The sequence below is a fragment of the Gopherus evgoodei genome, chromosome 2 (assembly GCF_007399415.2).
Source record: "Gopherus evgoodei ecotype Sinaloan lineage chromosome 2, rGopEvg1_v1.p, whole genome shotgun sequence".
Classification (NCBI taxonomy): domain Eukaryota; kingdom Metazoa; phylum Chordata; order Testudines; family Testudinidae; genus Gopherus; species Gopherus evgoodei.
In genome coordinates, this window is record NC_044323.1 from 296,559,471 (window position 1) to 296,579,643 (window position 20,173).

At 54.0% G+C, this 20,173-nt stretch overlaps 1 protein-coding gene across 3 annotated transcripts in view; it reads right to left on the bottom strand.

Moving 5' to 3' along the window:
* Nucleotides 1-294: 294 nt before the first annotated feature.
* LOC115647216 (casein kinase II subunit alpha-like) overlaps nucleotides 295-20,173 on the bottom strand; it is a 46,529-nt gene continuing 26,650 nt past the window's right edge. For 2 of the 3 annotated variants that reach the window (XM_030554041.1, XM_030554042.1), the window contains 10 exons: nucleotides 19,069-19,170; nucleotides 17,284-17,334; nucleotides 15,669-15,728; nucleotides 14,386-14,469; nucleotides 11,485-11,595; nucleotides 10,685-10,786; nucleotides 8,414-8,514; nucleotides 1,934-2,082; nucleotides 1,038-1,127; nucleotides 668-783 (listed from right to left, as the gene is read on the bottom strand). In XM_030554041.1, coding sequence (XP_030409901.1) covers nucleotides 668-783; nucleotides 1,038-1,127; nucleotides 1,934-2,082; nucleotides 8,414-8,514; nucleotides 10,685-10,786; nucleotides 11,485-11,595; nucleotides 14,386-14,469; nucleotides 15,669-15,728; nucleotides 17,284-17,334; nucleotides 19,069-19,170 — 966 coding nt within the window. Of the gene's footprint in view, nucleotides 784-1,037; nucleotides 1,128-1,933; nucleotides 2,083-8,413; nucleotides 8,515-10,684; nucleotides 10,787-11,484; nucleotides 11,596-14,385; nucleotides 14,470-15,668; nucleotides 15,729-17,283; nucleotides 17,335-19,068; nucleotides 19,171-20,173 lie in introns of all 3 variants that reach the window. The other variant, XM_030554043.1, reaches the window with a different exon arrangement.

Genomic DNA, 20,173 nt, shown 5'->3' on the forward strand with positions numbered 1-20,173 from the left:
ACTAACCGATCGGTACGTTCAGATGGAGGTGAGTGAGCGAGGGGACACGCCAGGGGATTCCAGCCCCTGCCTATGGCAACAGAGGGGAATGAATGATAGTTGGGGGTCAGACTAGGTGATCAGAACAGTTCCACTTCTGGCCTTAAAATCCAGGTTCTCCAGAAGGAGCATTACTATCCTCAACCCTTGCTAGTGGTCGTCACCCGAGACACTCCCTGCCCAGGATACACCAAGCCACTCAGAGGCTTTTGCTCAAGTCTCTGGCCCCACACCAAGCCACTGGCCATGCTGTCCTGTTAGCGACATAGAAAATAAATTTTATTATCCATTTTAAATTTCTACATTGTCGTTGCATCACTAACCATGATCCTCATGAGAAGAATGCGGCTAACTCTTTACCCGGACAGACAACAAGATCAGCCTTCGGCCATAGCCAGAGAGTTTGAGATCGTTACTGCACAGAGGGAAAAAGGAACCTATGTTTTTGCTCTTTTTTCATACTCAACAGAAATACAAATAAAATTCCAGAGAGCCCCCCGGTTCCTGCCTTCTGGAAAGCTGCTGCTCGCAGATGGCAGAGTGGATCAGCGCTTGGCGGAATAGGGCAGGTGCATAGGAGGCAAGCGCAGCCATGGTGGGGCTCGAAGCTGGAAGCTGAGAACTGAGTTCAGGGCTGCACTCCAGCTGCACCAGGAACCGGCGACCCCAGAGCGTTTGGAGAGGAGATGACGGGCGATGCGGCCAAGCTGCCAATGGGCTGGGCTGCAGACATTGAGGTAAGACCTGTGCCAGGGAGAGGGTAGAGAGTCAGGCCAGCAGAGGCAGCAAAGGAACAATGGCAGGGACGGAACAGGCCAGAGGCTGCTCCTCATGGCACCTCCTACCCCGCTCTAGCGCGAAGGCCGGGCCCCCAATGCCAATCCAGCTCCCTACAGAGGGAGTCAGGCGGGTGGCACAGGAAGGGCAGCCTTTCCCGTCTTCCCTGACCGGAGTCACTGCTCCTCAGTACCACAGGGCTCCAGAACACAGGACCCTACCTGCCAACATACTGGAGGCGCTGACAGGTGTGTTACTGGCTGACAGTCCAGCTGAGGGGCCCATCCTGGCTGGATCTTTCGCTATGGGATCTGCAAGGGAAAGGGTGAATAAGACGAGCATCCGCACGCACAAGAGACAACCCCATAGAGAGAGCTGGGTGCTTCCGGAGGGTCTCCCTCACCCTCCCTGATAGCCTGCAGCCAGGGACAGCAGCAGCCACGCAGCAGGCCAGTGGGAGGTGCTGGCAGGTGGCCACAGACAGGGGAGGAGCCGCACTCAGGGTCAAAGGTGAAGCTACACCCAAGGTGGGGGAAGCAAGTGGGAAATCCGGGCGCTTGAAGACAGGATGCTCCACTCCCGTAAGAGACAGGGAACCAGCTCACTGCCAGCAGGTGCCCCCGGGAGGGAATCCAGCTCTTGGGGGGCTGGTCTCTCCCCACAGGGAGCAGCATGTCTAAGCCGCGTTGCTTCACCCAATTCTGATGGCCAGTCGTCATTTTACAGGTGCAGTGCCTGGGTAGGAACGGGCAGTGCTCGAGCAGGGCGTGGGGAGAAAGGAAAGTGCAGACGGCTGAGCAGGAAGAGAGAAGGGCAGAGGACCAAGAACTGACCCATGGGGCTGCCAGAGAGGCCAAGAGACGCTGCTCAATGATAGAGCGGGACCAGGTATCTGCACCAAGGGGAGGTGCAGAAAGGAAGCTGCTGCCCAGACACGGGAGGGCGCTGGCCGTGCTGTGGCCAGAGTAACACTTGTCCAGGAGACTGGGGAGGTCCCAACAGTGCACAGCTCGAGGCGGGACAGGGACTGAGATCCAAGGGCTGAGAGGGAATGGGGGCAGCCAGGATAGAATGGCCGGAGGAGAGAGAAGGCGACGCTGGCGCTGCTCCTACGCACAGAAGTATGGGTGCTCCATGGCCTCCCGGGCAGTGAGTCGCGTCTGGTGGTCGTAGCGCAGCAGCTTGTCCAGGAAGTCGAGTGCCTCCGTGCTCACGAGGTGCTGGTTCTCACTGTGCACGAAACGCTCCCATCGCTTGCGGGAATGTCTGCAAGGGAGACAGCCAGCCTGGACCCCAGCCTGCTGCACCCTAGCCCATGCCCCTGGAACTCCCCCTCACTAACACTCGCCCCAGCCATCAGCACCCAGGCTCTCTGCAGCCCCATGCATAGGGCCCTATCAAATTCACAGCCATGAAACACACGTCACCGACCACGAAATCTACTCGTGTGTGTGCTTTTATCCTGTACTATATAGATTTTATAGGGGAGAGCAGCATTTCTCAAATCGGGGGTCCTGACGCAAAAGGGAGTTACAAGGGCAGGGACAAGGTTATTTTAGGGGGGTTGCGGTATTGCCACCCTTACTTCTGCGCTGCCTTCCGAGCTGGGGGGCCAGAGAGCGGCGCCTGTTGGCCGGGTGCCCGGCTCTGAAGGCAGCGCCGCCAGCAGCAGCAGCGCAGAAGGGTGGCCATCCGACAAGCCTCCTCCCCACAATAACCTTGCGACACCACCCCTACAATTACAACACCCTGACATTTCAGACTGAAATAGCTGAAATCATGAAATTCATGATTTTTAAAATCCTATGACCATGAAATTGACCAAAATGGACTGTGATTTGGTAGGGCCCTACCCATACAGCAGCAACCCGCCATAGCACGGTGACACCCCCTGAAGTGTCCACTACCGTTTTCCCCGCAGATGAGACACCACCTGAAGCACAGCACCCAGCCAGAAACCCTGACTCTCCGACATGGAGAAACCAGCCAGCCTTACTGCTCCACTTAATCCCAAACCAGCACACACTTGGTCATCAGCTCCTGCTTCTGTTCTTTCTGCAGGTGGCTCTACACAGCCACCCGGGGCAGGACAGAGAGCACGGCTACACCAAGCCACTGCTCTGGAGGTGCCCAGTGCAGGGATGTGGTTACCTCAGCCAAATCACCAGCTTTATTCTGCAGGGAGCTGAGGTCTCATCTGAGGGGCTAGAGAGAACTCCCCTGATCCCTGAACTCCCCTGAAGATGCTGCCCTGAGTCAGAATTTGGCTAGGCACGAGGGCTAACCCATCATCTCGGTGTCCTGAGAGCTTTAGTGTCTCAGTTTTATTACTAAACGAGTTCTTCCGTGAACCTGCTGCCACAGCCACCTGGAATCATGGGAATGGAGCCTCCAAGTGCAGGGTATTAGGTACACGGATTAGAGCCTCTCCTGCCCCCCACGTATGTGACCTGCAGTCTCTCTCCGACACGTGGGGAGGGAGATTCCCTGTAGTTCTCCTACACAATGCTTCAGCTTTGTCTAAGGCCTCCAAAGTTTACCAATGAAATTCAGACCCCAGGGCCTCACTTTGAGGTCTCCCCAGAAAACAGCCGGCACCCCCGGCACCACACTGGGGGATGGTACATGCTCCGAGGGAAGAGCTCCCCCTGCTGAATCACCTTTACCCCTTCCTGAACCCCGTTTTCTGGGGAAGGCTCCCATTCAAGGGCTAAAGCAGCCTCAGTTTATCTTCCTGGAGCTTGACTGGGTGTGAGTCTGTCACAGATCACGGATTCTGTGACTTTCCAGGACCCTCGTGACTCTGCAGCAGCCTGTGCGTCTGACTCCAGGGCTGCTGGGGCAGTCTCAGGCCACTGTGCCGCCCCCGCCATCAAGCACCAGCGGCAGTACTGGGCCGCTCCCTGCCCCAGAGCACCCAAGAGTTAGTCGGGGGTATATAGCGTGATGAAGTGGGACTGGATTTAATGTTCCCTCTGAATACTGTGGGGGGGCCTCAGCTCTGGCCGACCCTCTGTCGCCTGGCAACTAATGGCCAGGCCCTTCCCCCTGCAAGGGGATGCTAAAGGTGTGGGAGACAGAGAGATCAGGTGACCTTCTGGTCGGGGAAAGAGAGACAGCCCAGAGAAGAGGGGCTGGTGGGGGGTTGGGATTTTTTTGGAAGCTGGCTGGAAAATGGAGGGGAGCCCCAAGGAGGCTTGGGCCTCCCAATGGAGCTGTGGCCTTCCTGGGCCCCAGATGGACCTAACTAAGGTGGGTCTTGTTGTCTGTACTGGCAAGACCTGTTTTGGACTGTGCTCCTGTCGTCTAAATAAACCTTCTGTGTTACTGGCTGGCTGAGAGTCACGTCTGACTGCAAAGTGGGGGTGCAGGACCCTGTGGCTTCCCCAGGACCCCAACTGGGTGGACTCGCTGTGGGAAGCACATGCTGAATGCTACGTGTGAGCTTCCTGCCCTGCAGACAGTCTGCTCCAAGGGAGAGGGGGCTCCCCCGAGTCCTGCCTGGCTTTGTGAGCAGTAGTTCCAGACCAGTGCCCGGGGACTCCGTCACAACTGGTGGCAGCGGTAGGATCTACTGCACCCCATGGACAGTGACTGGGGAGCAGTAAAACAAGGGGGATTGACAGGGACCAGGCATGTCGAAGATTCAGAGATGGTTTCACGGGGCGATTAACCCTTGGGAGTGTGTGACCAGAGTGAAGGCTCTCGCAGTAACAGGATCCCCCAGGGGATTGCAGCGAGCGGTCTAAACCTTAGCTTTCAGCACCCAGGACTAAACCTTAGCTTTCAGCACCCAGGTCTAAACCTTAGCTTTCAGCACCCAGGACTAAACCTTAGCTTTCAGCACCCAGGTCTAAACCTTAGCTTTCAGCACCCAGGACTAAACCTTAGCTTTCAGCACCCAGGTCTAAACCTTAGCTTTCAGCACCCAGGTCTAAACCTTAGCTTTCAGCACCCAGGACTAAACCTTAGCTTTCAGCACCCAGGTCTAAACCTTAGCTTTCAGCACCCAGGACTAAACCTTAGCTTTCAGCACCCAGGTCTAAACCTTAGCTTTCAGCACCCAGGTCTAAACCTTAGCTTTCAGCACCCAGGACTAAACCTTAGCTTTCAGCACCCAGGACTAAACCTTAGCTTTCAGCACCCAGGACTAAACCTTAGCTTTCAGCACCCAGGTCTAAACCTTAGCTTTCAGCACCCAGGTCTAAACCTTAGCTTTCAGCACCCAGGACTAAACCTTAGCTTTCAGCACCCAGGACTAAACCTTAGCTTTCAGCACCCAGGTCTAAACCTTAGCTTTCAGCACCCAGGACTAAACCTTAGCTTTCAGCACCCAGGACTAAACCTTAGCTTTCAGCACCCAGGACTAAACCTTAGCTTTCAGCACCCAGGTCTAAACCTTAGCTTTCAGCACCCAGGTCTAAACCTTAGCTTTCAGCACCCAGGTCTAAACCTTAGCTTTCAGCACCCAGGTCTAAACCTTAGCTTTCAGCACCCAGGACTAAACCTTAGCTTTCAGCACCCAGGACTAAACCTTAGCTTTCAGCACCCAGGTCTAAACCTTAGCTTTCAGCACCCAGGACTAAACCTTAGCTTTCAGCACCCAGGACTAAACCTTAGCTTTCAGCACCCAGGACTAAACCTTAGCTTTCAGCACCCAGGTCTAAACCTTAGCTTTCAGCACCCAGGACTAAACCTTAGCTTTCAGCACCCAGGTCTAAACCTTAGCTTTCAGCACCCAGGACTAAACCTTAGCTTTCAGCACCCAGGTCTAAACCTTAGCTTTCAGCACCCAGGACTAAACCTTAGCTTTCAGCACCCAGGACTAAACCTTAGCTTTCAGCACCCAGGTCTAAACCTTAGCTTTCAGCACCCAGGTCTAAACCTTAGCTTTCAGCACCCAGGTCTAAACCTTAGCTTTCAGCACCCAGGACTAAACCTTAGCTTTCAGCACCCAGGACTAAACCTTAGCTTTCAGCACCCAGGTCTAAACCTTAGCTTTCAGCACCCAGGACTAAACCTTAGCTTTCAGCACCCAGGTCTAAACCTTAGCTTTCAGCACCCAGGACTAAACCTTAGCTTTCAGCACCCAGGACTAAACCTTAGCTTTCAGCACCCAGGTCTAAACCTTAGCTTTCAGCACCCAGGACTAAACCTTAGCTTTCAGCACCCAGGACTAAACCTTAGCTTTCAGCACCCAGGACTAAACCTTAGCTTTCAGCACCCAGGTCTAAACCTTAGCTTTCAGCACCCAGGACTAAACCTTAGCTTTCAGCACCCAGGACTAAACCTTAGCTTTCAGCACCCAGGTCTAAACCTTAGCTTTCAGCACCCAGGACTAAACCTTAGCTTTCAGCACCCAGGACTAAACCTTAGCTTTCAGCACCCAGGACTAAACCTTAGCTTTCAGCACCCAGGACTAAACCTTAGCTTTCAGCACCCAGGTCTAAACCTTAGCTTTCAGCACCCAGGTCTAAACCTTAGCTTTCAGCACCCAGGACTAAACCTTAGCTTTCAGCACCCAGGACTAAACCTTAGCTTTCAGCACCCAGGTCTAAACCTTAGCTTTCAGCACCCAGGACTAAACCTTAGCTTTCAGCACCCAGGACTAAACCTTAGCTTTCAGCACCCAGGACTAAACCTTAGCTTTCAGCACCCAGGTCTAAACCTTAGCTTTCAGCACCCAGGTCTAAACCTTAGCTTTCAGCACCCAGGTCTAAACCTTAGCTTTCAGCACCCAGGACTAAACCTTAGCTTTCAGCACCCAGGACTACACCTTAGCTTTCAGCACCCAGGACTACACCTTAGCTTTCAGCACCCAGGACTAAACCTTAGCTTTCAGCACCCAGGTCTAAACCTTAGCTTTCAGCACCCAGGTCTAAACCTTAGCTTTCAGCACCCAGGTCTAAACCTTAGCTTTCAGCACCCAGGTCTAAACCTTAGCTTTCAGCACCCAGGTCTAAACCTTAGCTTTCAGCACCCAGGTCTAAACCTTAGCTTTCAGCACCCAGGACTAAACCTTAGCTTTCAGCACCCAGGACTAAACCTTAGCTTTCAGCACCCAGGACTAAACCTTAGCTTTCAGCACCCAGGTCTAAACCTTAGCTTTCAGCACCCAGGACTAAACCTTAGCTTTCAGCACCCAGGTCTAAACCTTAGCTTTCAGCACCCAGGACTAAACCTTAGCTTTCAGCACCCAGGACTAAACCTTAGCTTTCAGCACCCAGGTCTAAACCTTAGCTTTCAGCACCCAGGACTAAACCTTAGCTTTCAGCACCCAGGTCTAAACCTTAGCTTTCAGCACCCAGGTCTAAACCTTAGCTTTCAGCACCCAGGACTAAACCTTAGCTTTCAGCACCCAGGACTAAACCTTAGCTTTCAGCACCCAGGTCTAAACCTTAGCTTTCAGCACCCAGGTCTAAACCTTAGCTTTCAGCACCCAGGTCTAAACCTTAGCTTTCAGCACCCAGGACTAAACCTTAGCTTTCAGCACCCAGGACTAAACCTTAGCTTTCAGCACCCAGGTCTAAACCTTAGCTTTCAGCACCCAGGACTAAACCTTAGCTTTCAGCACCCAGGTCTAAACCTTAGCTTTCAGCACCCAGGTCTAAACCTTAGCTTTCAGCACCCAGGTCTAAACCTTAGCTTTCAGCACCCAGGACTAAACCTTAGCTTTCAGCACCCAGGACTAAACCTTAGCTTTCAGCACCCAGGACTAAACCTTAGCTTTCAGCACCCAGGACTAAACCTTAGCTTTCAGCACCCAGGACTAAACCTTAGCTTTCAGCACCCAGGACTAAACCTTAGCTTTCAGCACCCAGGTCTAAACCTTAGCTTTCAGCACCCAGGACTAAACCTTAGCTTTCAGCACCCAGGTCTAAACCTTAGCTTTCAGCACCCAGGTCTAAACCTTAGCTTTCAGCACCCAGGACTAAACCTTAGCTTTCAGCACCCAGGACTAAACCTTAGCTTTCAGCACCCAGGACTAAACCTTAGCTTTCAGCACCCAGGACTAAACCTTAGCTTTCAGCACCCAGGACTAAACCTTAGCTTTCAGCACCCAGGACTAAACCTTAGCTTTCAGCACCCAGGACTAAACCTTAGCTTTCAGCACCCAGGTCTAAACCTTAGCTTTCAGCACCCAGGTCTAAACCTTAGCTTTCAGCACCCAGGACTAAACCTTAGCTTTCAGCACCCAGGACTAAACCTTAGCTTTCAGCACCCAGGACTAAACCTTAGCTTTCAGCACCCAGGACTAAACCTTAGCTTTCAGCACCCAGGACTAAACCTTAGCTTTCAGCACCCAGGACTAAACCTTAGCTTTCAGCACCCAGGACTAAACCTTAGCTTTCAGCACCCAGGTCTAAACCTTAGCTTTCAGCACCGCCACTCCCTGCAGCAATAGCTCCAGCCCACAGACAGAGGCCAGAGGAAAGCTCATCTCACCAGCTGGAGAAAAGACCACGCAGGGGTCAAGCGTTGCCAGTGCAATGAGACTGCTACTTCCCTGCCCTGGGGAGAGGCTAGGTCAGGACATCCTCAGGGGAGATTCAGGAAGGGAAGGAGAGGCAGGAACTCCAGCTGCCCCAGCACCCACCTGCCTAGGATATCATTGAAGCGGGGATCCAGCTCTATGTTGTACTTGTCAATGTAGTCGTACAGGTCCTCCGTTCCCAGCACCTTCGCGATCCGCACAAGCTGGGGGAGGGGAGAGAAAGAAGAACCACTAAATCCAATGGCACGTAGGCAAATCCTACCTGAGTGGCCAGGGTCACCAGGCCACATCTGGGCTGTACGTGATTTTCCATACCAAGCAAGTCCGGCATCTGTGATCCAGCAGCAGAGCACAGAGACAGAACGCGAGGCCTAGCTGCAGGCCTCCCAGCCCTTCACTGCCTGACACTGGGAGCCTTTGTGCCAAGCGCTACAGGGACAACACAGAGACAATGCACACAGTGGGGAGGCTCTGCTTGGAACCAGAGCACGTCTGTAGGGATCGCCCCACCCTTCTAGACATTCCTCTGGGGGCTGCCCACTAACAGCCGATTTAACACCCCAGTGAGGTGCGATACACCAGGCCCCTACTTTCGGAGGCTAAGAGGGTGGGTTACAAGGCCCTAGGTCAGCATTCAACAGAGCTAGACCATTGGCATCAGTAACGCCAGCACATCCATGTTTACTGCTGCTCCCCCTGACTCAGGAGAGGGGAGCCCCGTGTAGGCTTCCCCTCGGCCCTTGAAGGAGCCTGGGCCTGTGGAGGATCTGCAGAGTGCAGTGAAGGGTCTCTGCTCAGCTGCTGCTGACAGCAGAGGTGACAGGCCAGCTGAGACGAGTGAGGGTGAAGGGGAGGTCCCAGGGCCTGGCTGACAGCAAGGTTTGAAGGGCACTATGATTTCAGCTATGTCTGCACAACAGAACCGATGCAGACTAGCCCCCTAGCATGGACGCCAGCAGGAGATTTCCAGCCCGCGTAGGAATAGCACCTCCAGGCAGCATTAGCTGTGCTGACAGCAGCTCCCGTCTGTTGGCAGAGCTGCGGTTGTCAGCACAGCTGGGGGGTTGCCAGCACAGCTATGGCACTAGGGCAGTGGTTATTTCACACCCACCAACACAGCCGTGCCAGGATACATGTACACCAAGACCAGGACTACACCACACACTTACTTTGGGATAACTACATCACTCAGGGGTGTGAAAAATCCACCCTCGAGTGACGCAGTTATACCGACCTAGCCTCCCGTGCAGACAGCGCTGTGGGTGCCACAGCTACCGAGGCGGGTTAAGCCGATGGAGAGCCGTTTCCTGTCAGCTTAGAGCATCTTCACCAGACGCACTACAGCGGGACAGCTGCGCCGATGCACGTTTGTAGTGTAGCCCTGACACGAGCCTTGTTTGTCAGCTAAGTCGTAAGGCCCTTTGCTCAAGGATGGCCTTTCTCTGTTCAGATCGAGCATTAACTTGGGAATGTCTTCTCCAGCCCATGTCAGGGAACGCTCTCGGCTTCAGTGGGCAGAGTTCCAGTGGTGTGGGGCGAAACGGGGGGGTGGGGGGCACAGAGCCCTAGTCTCGAGCACCTTGGCAGTTGTCTATAGCTCAAAGAACCAGTTGAGGTTTGTCATTAACACCCCCACCTCAGCTTCACCCATCCTTCCGACAGTGACTCAGTGTGTCGACAGTTTCATCTCCCAGGAGAAGCAACAGTGGGAGAAGCAGGGGTGCCCCGGCATGATGGAGGGGCAGAGTTGGGCTGCAGGGAGTCGCTGAAATACAGGGGTATGGGAGGGTGGCACACAGGGAGCTTGTGGGGGGATGGAGGGATGCAACAAGTCTCTGGTACATGCAATGAACTCAGCCTACAGAAGCAACAAAGGGTACAACCAGGGCTTAACTTGTGCCAGGGCTTGCCAGGGCTGAGCCCCAGCGCCGCCGGGCCCGGTGGTTCAGAGCCCCGGCGCCGCCGGGCCTGGCAGCTTCATTTATGAAAATAAAACAATTGCTTGAGCCTGGCCCCCCCTTTCATTACAAATGAAGCCCTGGGTGCAGCCCCCTAGTTATCTCTGGGTGCCGCGCACACGAGGCTGCACGCCCTGGTCGGATATTGCACTGCCTGTGCAGGTGGTTATTGTCCTGGTTCTCTAGAGGGCCGGTCTGTTGTCCTAGGATTGCGCCGGAGAGCTGGTGGCTGGTCTGTTCTAGGATTGCTGGCAAGTGCAGGGCTGCCGGAGCCGATACTTCAGAGAACAGAGCACTGACGCATTCTTTAGACCCCTCTCTCATCCACCGAGTCTCACCTGGTTTGTGCAGAAAGAGAGCTAGAGGGTAAAGGAGGGGCTGTGTGGGGTCCTGCGCCCCGACACCCTCAGCTCACCTGGTCATAATTATCATGGCCGTGGAAGAAGGGCTCCTTCCGGAAGATCATACTGGCCAACATGCAGCCTAAACTCCACATGTCCAGGCTGTAGTCATACATCTGGAAAAGCCAAGGGGAGAGAGCTGGGAGTCAGCAGCAGCTCCAAGCACCCCCAGCCGGTTACCACTGGCTCAGGAGAGAGATCAGGCCCTGTCCTCCAGCACCACAAACCCCGAGGAGATCCCTCAGCCTCCAGCAGAGAACAGGGGGTGTCAGTTTGGCTGACAGTTCCTCTTCCAAGATGCCGTTAGCCCAGGGCCCTCAGTCTCTTGTTCATAGGCCTAGGTTTCACCTGCATTTCATGGTCACTCTTCTACCACCTTCCTTTCTCCTCCCGGAGGAGCCCTCCCAGCTGTGTCGCACTCGTTTATATTCACTGCCTCACTTGTCCCCTCCCCTACACCTTTCAGCATGGCCTCATCCTGGCCAGGTCCCCTCCCCTCCATCCATGGTATCCCTTCCACCCCTTGGACAGACTCTAGTTTGATGCCACAGTCTCTCTTTTCTCCGAGAATCAGCCCCGATGTCTTAACCTGTAACACCCCTTCTTAGGGGAAAGCTGCACAGACAGTGCCCAGCCCTGCATGGTGTGTCTGGGGGGATAGAACAGCTGCACCCCCACCACCTGCAAGTGTGTATTTCCACTCCCTCCAAGGAGCCGACGAGGAACGAGGACCTGTACAAAGGCTGCGCAATCACTGCAAGGACTGACATGGCCAGCAGCTGGCACTGTTCACCTGCTCGGCTTCTTCACGTACCTGGTAGTCTACCAAGAGCTCCGGTCCCTTGAAATACCTGGAGGCCACGCGAACATTGTACTCCTGCCCAGGATGGTAGAACTCAGCCAGGCCCCAGTCTATCAGTCGCAGCTGTAGTAGGAAAGAGACAGCACCATTACCGGGCCGGGCCTGGAGTGCCTTGTACAGCGAGCACTCTGCCCTTCCCCAGGGGGATCCCAAGCCCAGGGAGACGCAGGAACTGCAGCAGAAAACCAGACACTTTGCGTTCTCAGCTGCTGTGATAATTGGGCCTACAAATGCACCCTAATTGTGAGCGCACCTGTCAGATCTGCGAGAAAGTTTCTAAAGAGCCACAGAAACCGAGAACAACAAATGCTGAGGGGAAAAGGCACAACCGGAGACAGACTGAATTAGCCCCGGACATAACTCGAGGACTGTGTTAAGATCATGGCTGGTAACCAGAAGGGTGGGGCCTGAAATCAGTGAACAAAATTGGAATGTCAGAAATTAGGCCTAATTGGTGAACAAAATAAGGAGGGGAGGGAAGGGGTTTTCCACCACTTCTCCCTTTTGGGGTCCTCAAAAGGAGACTTTTTGGGGAAAAAGGTGCCTTCGTGACGCTGACTGCAAGACCAGGGGAGGGCACCATTATGGCTGCCAGCCCCACAGGCTACATCCTAGCCCTGAGAGATGACCTGACCAGACCAGGCCAGAGAGGGAAACTGATGACATCACCACTAAATCTCGAACACGTGTCTCCCCCTCCACCCCGTGTCCTTTTTCTTCCTTGCTTTATTTCTCCTCCTTCCCAGCCCTCTCCTTTTGCCTGCTGTCTAATGAGCATCTAGCATAGTCAGACAAGACTGGTCATTTTGTGATCAGAAAGGCAGCTAAATGCAATGCCCTGAACATCCGATGCTGCTCCAAAGTTTGCCAAGTCTCGGAGCAGCTGATCAAACCGCATGCCATGCTAGTGTTTTCCAGCCGCGAGGTTGCAAGTCGGAGAACACCAGAGACAGAAGCTGTATTTGCTATCTTTGCTGCTTTGCATTCCCCTTGCGTGCATGTTTGTTGTCATTTCTCTCTTATGAAACGGGACTGGACTTTAGCAGCAGCTTCAGCCCATCTCTACCAAGGTGTCTCTTCCCCAAAAGGACAGTCATTCCTATCTCTAGCAACAGCTAAGAGGCTGTCAGACCAGGGGCATTTTCCTTCTAAAATTCTCTGTCCAGCTAGAGGGAAAGGAAACAAGGGATGTTACTAAAATGAAAGCTTTACCCATTGCCTGACATTTCAAATGGGTTTCCTCCTTTTCCGCATCCTTTGGGAAAGGTTAAAAAGCGCGTTACTGGGGTGTTTGCCAGGGACTAAGCAGGCAGCTCTCTGCGTATCAAACCCCAAACTCTGCTTAACACTGTTTAGTGTTGGACCAGTGGTCCCCAACCTTTTCACCCCGTGGCGGCGGTGAAGCATCCGCCGAAATGCCGTCCAATTTCTGTGGCATTTCAGCGACGCCTCTAGATGACGTTGCTTGTCAGCGGCAAGTGGCGTTATTGAGAGGCGTCGCCGCCGAAATGCCACAGAAATTCAGTGGCATTTCGGCGGATGCTTCACCGCCGGCCAGGACACGAGTGCATTTAGATGCTCCCGCAGGCACCGCGTTGGGAACCCCTGTGTTGGACAGTTTCACGTCACGTTACACCTTTGGGCCCATTTATTCCATCTCAATTAATACAACACATCTGAGGATCTCAAAGCACTTTCTAAATGTGAGCAAATTCCTACCAAGCTTCACAAACAGTCCCTTGAAGTAGGTCAATATTAGCCCCAGAGGGGAAATGACTTGCCCAAAGCCCTGCAGTAAGTCAGCGGCAGAGATGGGAAGGTGCTGTGGATAAACTGAAGGGGAAGTGACCCAGAACAGGTGGGTCTGGCCTCATCTCCCCAGCAGAAGGAAGTGGCAGAACATGGCCCGTGAGAGAGAACTTTCTTTCCCTGCTAAGGATCACAGGAGTTTGCTGGCAATAGGTGGTTTTGACCTTGACATGCACCACACAAGAATGACCAGCACAGCTCTCCGAGCAGCCTCCCTTTGAAGTCCTGGGGTTTTTCAGGGTCCCAGATGGAGGTTCACTACAAAGGCTCTAGGAGGAATCTAAAGTTACAGTTACAAGCTCAAGTTACTGACAAACAGATGGCAAATAAAACCGAGTTTACTAGATACAGGTTTGGTTTTTATGGGCACCTGTATCCCCAGACAAACAGGAGTGTTGGGGGACAGCTGCAAATTCATCACCCCAGGCTGGAGCTTGCTGGGGACCTGCTATAGCCAGGGCTGGTCAGTCTGTTCCCAGGCAAGGCTCCACTCGAATCCACTCGCTGCCTGCATACCACCAGCCCCTGGGTCCCACTGCTGCCACGTCCTCCCTGTAGGAGATGGGAGCGAGAGACTGGAGCACAGCACGGGGAAAGGGTTGTGAGCATATTAGCCCCAAGTGGCACTAACTCAACCGCCTGTCCAAGGGAAGCAATGGTATTAAAACCAGAGCTGAGCAAACTGCCGCTAAGTTTCTGATCAGGATAGGCCCAGTGTGTAAATGAGCCTGAGACAGCACAAAGGAGAAGCATGAGCACATGTGCACACGAGTGTGCAAGAGGAGGACTCTTTGCTCTGCAATTCTCTGGAGGTTTCTTCACTGGGACTTGGAAGCCGAGCTTGGAAGACAGCTAACGGTCTCTGCTTACTGCTGCATCAGACACCATGGGCGGGGGGTCGGATCAGCAGCAGCTCCTTTCCTCATCACACTACATCAAACACACCCAAGTGAGCTATCCGGTGCTGCTCAGCAGCGGGTCTCGGGCAGAGGAAGGGAAAGAAAGGCACGCTCAATTGCGGGATTTTTGTGGGCCCCACCTTACCTTTCTGTGCTCGTGGTCTATCATGACATTGTGTGGCTTGACGTCTCTATGCATGACCCCCATGCTGTGACAGTAATCCAGTGCCTGGGAACAGAACAACAGAGGCAGCGTCATGTCACTGACTGGCAAATCCCCCTGCGTACTTAGACACACTAAGTGCAATGTAAGGTTTGGCACCAGCTGTTACAGAGGGAGAGAGTCACGGGCCACGCAACCGCAGGAACTTCATGGGCTGAGCCCCCAGGCAGCAGGAAGAGCAGTCAGCACTTCACTGACACGAAGCCCAAGGTCTGAGCCCACACATTCTCCGGGCTCTGTTCAGGTGCAGGCCCTTTTACTGCCCCAGATAAGCCCATAGGATTGATCACCCAATCGATATACTCTCCTGCTTCCGACCTCTCTGCATTCCGGCGGGAGGAAAACCAGGCTCCTTTGTTACCAAACTCACTTAGAGGAGGGCTCTGCCAGGATGCTCTATTAAACCCCCCAGTAGCCACAGGCAGCATTAAAGACCATACGGTGATCTGCATTTTGGCTACCCCTGCTGCACTGGTGCCAGTTCCACCGCAGCCCTGACTCTGGTTTCCCAAGCTGACCCTTCGCCCAGGTCCAATTCTCAGTCCCAGACACTTACTGGTCTGGCCCAGTGCCAAGGGTGAGACCTAGGCTTCATTTCTGTCTTGCTTTTCAAGCCCCCAAATTCCAATAGCCCTTCACAGGTGCCTCCTGTGACTAAGGAACTGCACAATGGGATTCTGGCCAGTCTGTGGCTGGACGGGTGATGGTTGTAATGCGGGACAGGGTGACGCCTAGATAAAGTGCTGATACCACTCTTCACGCTGGCCAGCCACCTTAGAAAACCACACGCTTCCCTAGGCAAGCTGCTTGCAACTAGCGCCAACCCTGATACTGGGCCTGAAGTGGGGAAGGAGGATGGATGGTTTCTCAGGGTCACAGGACCTCAACGAGTCAGTGACTTTGGGACCTCCACATCCCAAGACATGGTTCCACTCACCAACAAACTCTACAGCCTGCTTCCTCTGCCCTGCCTGGGATTTACGTGTGAGCTCCCTGCGTTGCTGCTCAGGAAGCCATCACATGTGACTAGCAGGCACCAACTCAGGGGGGTTGTGTAGCCAACTGGCTGCTGTGCCCTGCCTCCTGCCTTTGCATTCTGACTACAAGGAGGAGACGTAGCACCTCACCCCCGATCACTGCAATACAGAGCACCCACCCATCACCTTAGGAAGACAGGCGAGGTCCCTCTGTCTCGGGGCACTCACCTTTAGGATTTCATACATGTAGAATCGAATGTCGAAATCAGATAGAGTCTGGTACAATTGCTGCAAGTAAGAAATCGGAGCGCAGTTAATGAAATGCCCTACACGCTTGTGCTCAGCATCTTATCGTCTCCTGTAAGCTCAAGGGCAGTGACATGCATCTCTATTGGCACAAGAGCGCCGCTGCACACCACATAGCAAGTCGGGCCTCGCTAGCCCCCTGCACGAGAACAGGAATTGCACAACAGAGGAGGACTTTTGTGCTCAGACCTCAGGCCCTGAAACTCCAGGCCTGGCCAATCAACTGAGAATGCTCCTGGATGGGGCCGAGGGGGAGAAGCGATCTTGAAGGACTGGGGCCGGACTCAGGCCATTCTGGGCGCTTAAGATTGTAACCCTCACACCCTGGTAGGTCTCTAGTGCACAGCCCACAGTGCCTGCTCTGTGCTCCAACTGTTACAACCAGGAACCACCAACAGAAGAGGAGCTGAACCCATAAACTGGTCAACCCCTCAACCCACAGAGGCCTTCATCCACACTCCAGTGCTCCCACCTCGCGAAATGGAGGTAGAGCAGATGGAGCAAGATGCTCCTGTCCTAGGCCTAGGAACAGGGAGAACTTGGTGCTACTAGATCCTGGCACTGAGGATGGAGCTAGACCAGCAGGTCTCAAACTTCACTGCACCGTGACCCCGTTACACGACCCCAGGACGGGGGGACCAAAGCCCTGGGCGGGGAGCATGTAACCTTAACCCCAGGCAGTGGGGCTTGGCCTGGACCCCAGCAAGTCTAACATCAGCCTTGGTGACCCCATTAAAATGGGGTCCTGACCTACAGTTTGAGAACCCCTGAGTTGACGAACTGGGATGGAAAAAGAACGCTTGGCAATGCTGAACAACCCACTGAGGGCAGACAGCGCCTGTCTGAGACAGGTCAGAGATGAGCCCCTGGCACACAGGAAACAGGAACCGACTGTAACATGCAGGAGACACCACTGGGGACAGAGAGGGGTCTAACCACAACGTCATTTACTCTCACAACAAGGACTAAGAATCATAGGGTTGGAAGAAACCTCAGGAGGTCGTCTAGTCCAACCCCCTGCTCATACACTCTCGTTTTTCCACTGTGAACATGCTGGAGGCCTTGTCCCAAGGCCCAGATATGCATTTGGCCAACTGCATTAGTGGCTGTCAGCTTCCTCTAAAGCATCACACACAGGCCACTGCCAGAGACAGGGTACAGGGCGGAGGTAGGCTCCTCCTCTGAACAGTGTGACAGAGCTGGAGGGATACCGGCAAGATCAATCCAGTGCAGCAACTCCTGCCCCATGCATCAGGCTCCTGGGTTCCTCCCCCAGATTTTAAGCCCCTTCAGTCAACAGCACCAGCACATCCCTGAGGGAGTCGGTGATGAGTCCAGGTCGCAGCGGCAGCATTTCCCAACCCATTTGCACTGAAGGGTGACAATAACCAGGTCTGTGGCCCTGTTGGGCTCAGCAGCAGAGGCCCACTCAAGGCCTTCCCTCCCCTGCATGAGGCTGGGCACACAGTGTTGGGCCGGACTCTGAGCATGACCTGATATTACAGGGGACACCTGCAGGTGGCTGGAGCTCACTCACCTTGAAGTCTGTGTTGTTGACATGTTCGAAGACCAGGGCAGGCGTGCGAGACTGCGTGGCAGCACCAGCCATTCCAAGGCAGAGAAAGAAAAGAAAGTGGTTTAGTCCTGCACACAGAGAACAGAGCCAGCCAGGGGTTTAGCACGGCAGACACAAAGAGCAGGTCTCTTGCCCTGTTTAGGACCCAGAACCCTTCACTCTCCCTCTCAAAGGGTCCTGAGGAGCTTCCCAAGCAGCATCACACTGCACAGAGCTACACCAGAGAACTGGACTGGAAAGCCACCTGGGCTAGGATCATCTCCAGTTGCGTGTGTAGTGCCCCACGTTGTGGTACTGCACATACCATAACACAAAAAGCACATGCATAGATATATATTAATCACTTCACCAACCAATGAAATGCAGCCACCTCTGGGGTAAGATGCAGCAAGTATTTAACAGCAAGACTACAAAGCAGTTTAGGGCAGGAATGAAGGAAGACACTGCATCCAGCTGAGGTCTGATTTACCCCAGTGGTGTCTTCCAGCACTGCTGGGGTTATGGTACAGCTCTGCTCCGAGAAGCCACCTGGTGGCTCCCAGATTTGCCCTCTCTTGGCAGCCTCCAGATCCTGCATGCTCAGCTCTCACGTGGAAAAACAATCGTTCGGTTGTCAGAAGCACACGTTTCCCTTCGACTCTCAGAGCCAGCCAGACTCCTCCTGTTCCCTACATCGCCACTGGGACTAGGAACCGAGCTGGCACAAGGCAGAATGGAACCCTGCTGACTCCCAGCGTTGCCCTGGCTCAGTGGGGACGGGAGGAATAAATGCCCCTTTGGCCAGTACCAGAGGCAGGTGTGACAGACAAAGGAGGCTGCCATGTGGCATAAGAAGTGAACCGTTATTATACTGTCACTTTTCACACTGTAACCTCACTTTCAGTCCAGCCAGTGCTTCCAGTGTGAACCCTTCTTTGCAAGGGGTCAGCGAGATCATGTGCTACAAAGATCACATCTGTCCCCTACTGCAACGTACTACATTAAAGGTGTCAGTCCAGGAGCAAGTGTCCGGGTTCAAGACAACCAGCCCGTCTAGAAAACAATCCAGAGCCAGGGCCTGAGGAGTCCTGTGTCTCCAGCTCCTCCACCCTTCCCCGTGAAGCCGTCAGTCCGGCCCGTTCCGAGTGTGGGAAGTGCCACCTAGAGCCCAGACAGAAGCTCTGGGGTGCAGCATCCTAGAGCCTCGCTTGTTCATTAGCAAACTAGAAGAGCTCCTAAGAGGGTGCGTTCAAAATCAGCTTGTTCTTGACCTGCAAGTTGTTAGGCAAGGCAGCCTGCCCCACGGCAGAGTCACCTGCCAGTGACCCATAAAACGGGGCGAGAGAGCAGATGTTCCAGTGGGGAAACGGCTCAGTTAATAGAAGGTGACCTGGGGATACCCCCTCCCCCTGACACACAACCTCCTTTACCTGGGCGCTAGAGGGCTGCACGCAGGCCCCGCCTGTTACCCCATGGCTCCTGACTCAGCCACAGGGATCACTGACACAGTGCAAGAGGCTTCCCCCACCACCCATGACTAGAGGGGCTGAACATATGGCCCTGCCAGCTCTCCCTGCCCACGACTCCCTGTGTGGGAGATGTGCCGCTGCCGCAAGGCCAAGAAACATGTTCCAGCTCTGCCACAGGTCACTAGGTTTGCTGTAGGAATCACGGGGTGAGACCATGGCCACCATTAGTCAGCGCAGACAAGGCCACTATGGTTCCTTCTCATCTTTAATCCCTTCCCTTCCAGCCCACACTTCTTACCACAGGGTCTTTGACTATATCTAGCAGGCTGATAATATTGGGGCCTCCTCGGAGATTCTCCAGGATCTTAATCTCACGCTTGATTTTCTTCTTTTTTACAGGCTACAAAAGAGAAAATCAGAGTGTTACCACCAACATTCCTCACTGGACCCGTTTGCCACAATGACTTGGGCAGACAGCATGGAAAACCCACATGGAAGATATGGGATGAAGACAGTCTCTGAAGTGCTGCTCAGTCTGCGTTCCTCCCCACAGAGAAGGGAGCTGCCATAACACACTGTGTGTGGCGTGGAGCCATTGGAACAATGAGCTGCAGTCAGGTTTCAGCTCCTGGGAGCGAGGACACAGTTACTGTTTCTCCTCTGGGCGGTGAGGAACTGTGATGGAGTAGGGGCTGTCTGTGTGGGGAATGGGAGAGCAGGGGAGGACTTTAGGGATGGACGATGCCAGGGCCTGTAACCTGAGCTAGGTAAGGGAGGGGAAAGGTCAACACCTTTGCCCGGGAAGGGGACAAAGGAAGGGAGTGGTAGGAGGGAAGCAGTTTGAGTTTGGGCTTGGGGCTGTGTGGGCGGAATTCAGGGTATCCTAGCTAGGATCCAAGCACCCTGAAAGCCCAAAAGGACTCGATGGAGGGGTCCTGAATGTGCCTGCAAGCTCTGCTGTAACCTGTGTTCCTGTTGTCCAATAAACCTTCTGTTTTACTGGCTGGCCGAGAGTCACTGTGGGTCCCAGGAAGAGGGGTGCGCAGGGCCGGACTCGCCCACACTCCGTGACAGGAACTACGCTGTTCTCAGCTTGTGGATTTTTCACGAGGAGGGTGGTGAAGCACTGGAATGGGTTCCCTAGGGAGGGGGTGGAATCTCCTTCCTTAGAGGTTTTTAAGGTCAGACTTGACAAAGCCCTAGCTGGGATGATTTAGTTGGAGACTGGTCCTGCTTTGAGCAAGGGGCTCATAGTATATCAGGGTTGGAAGGGACCTCAGGAGATCTCTAGTCCAACCCCCTGCTCAAGGCAGGACCAATCCTCAGACAGATTTTTGCCCCAGATCCCTAAATGGCCCCCTCAAGGATTGAACTCACAACCCTGGGTTTAGCAGGCCAAGGCT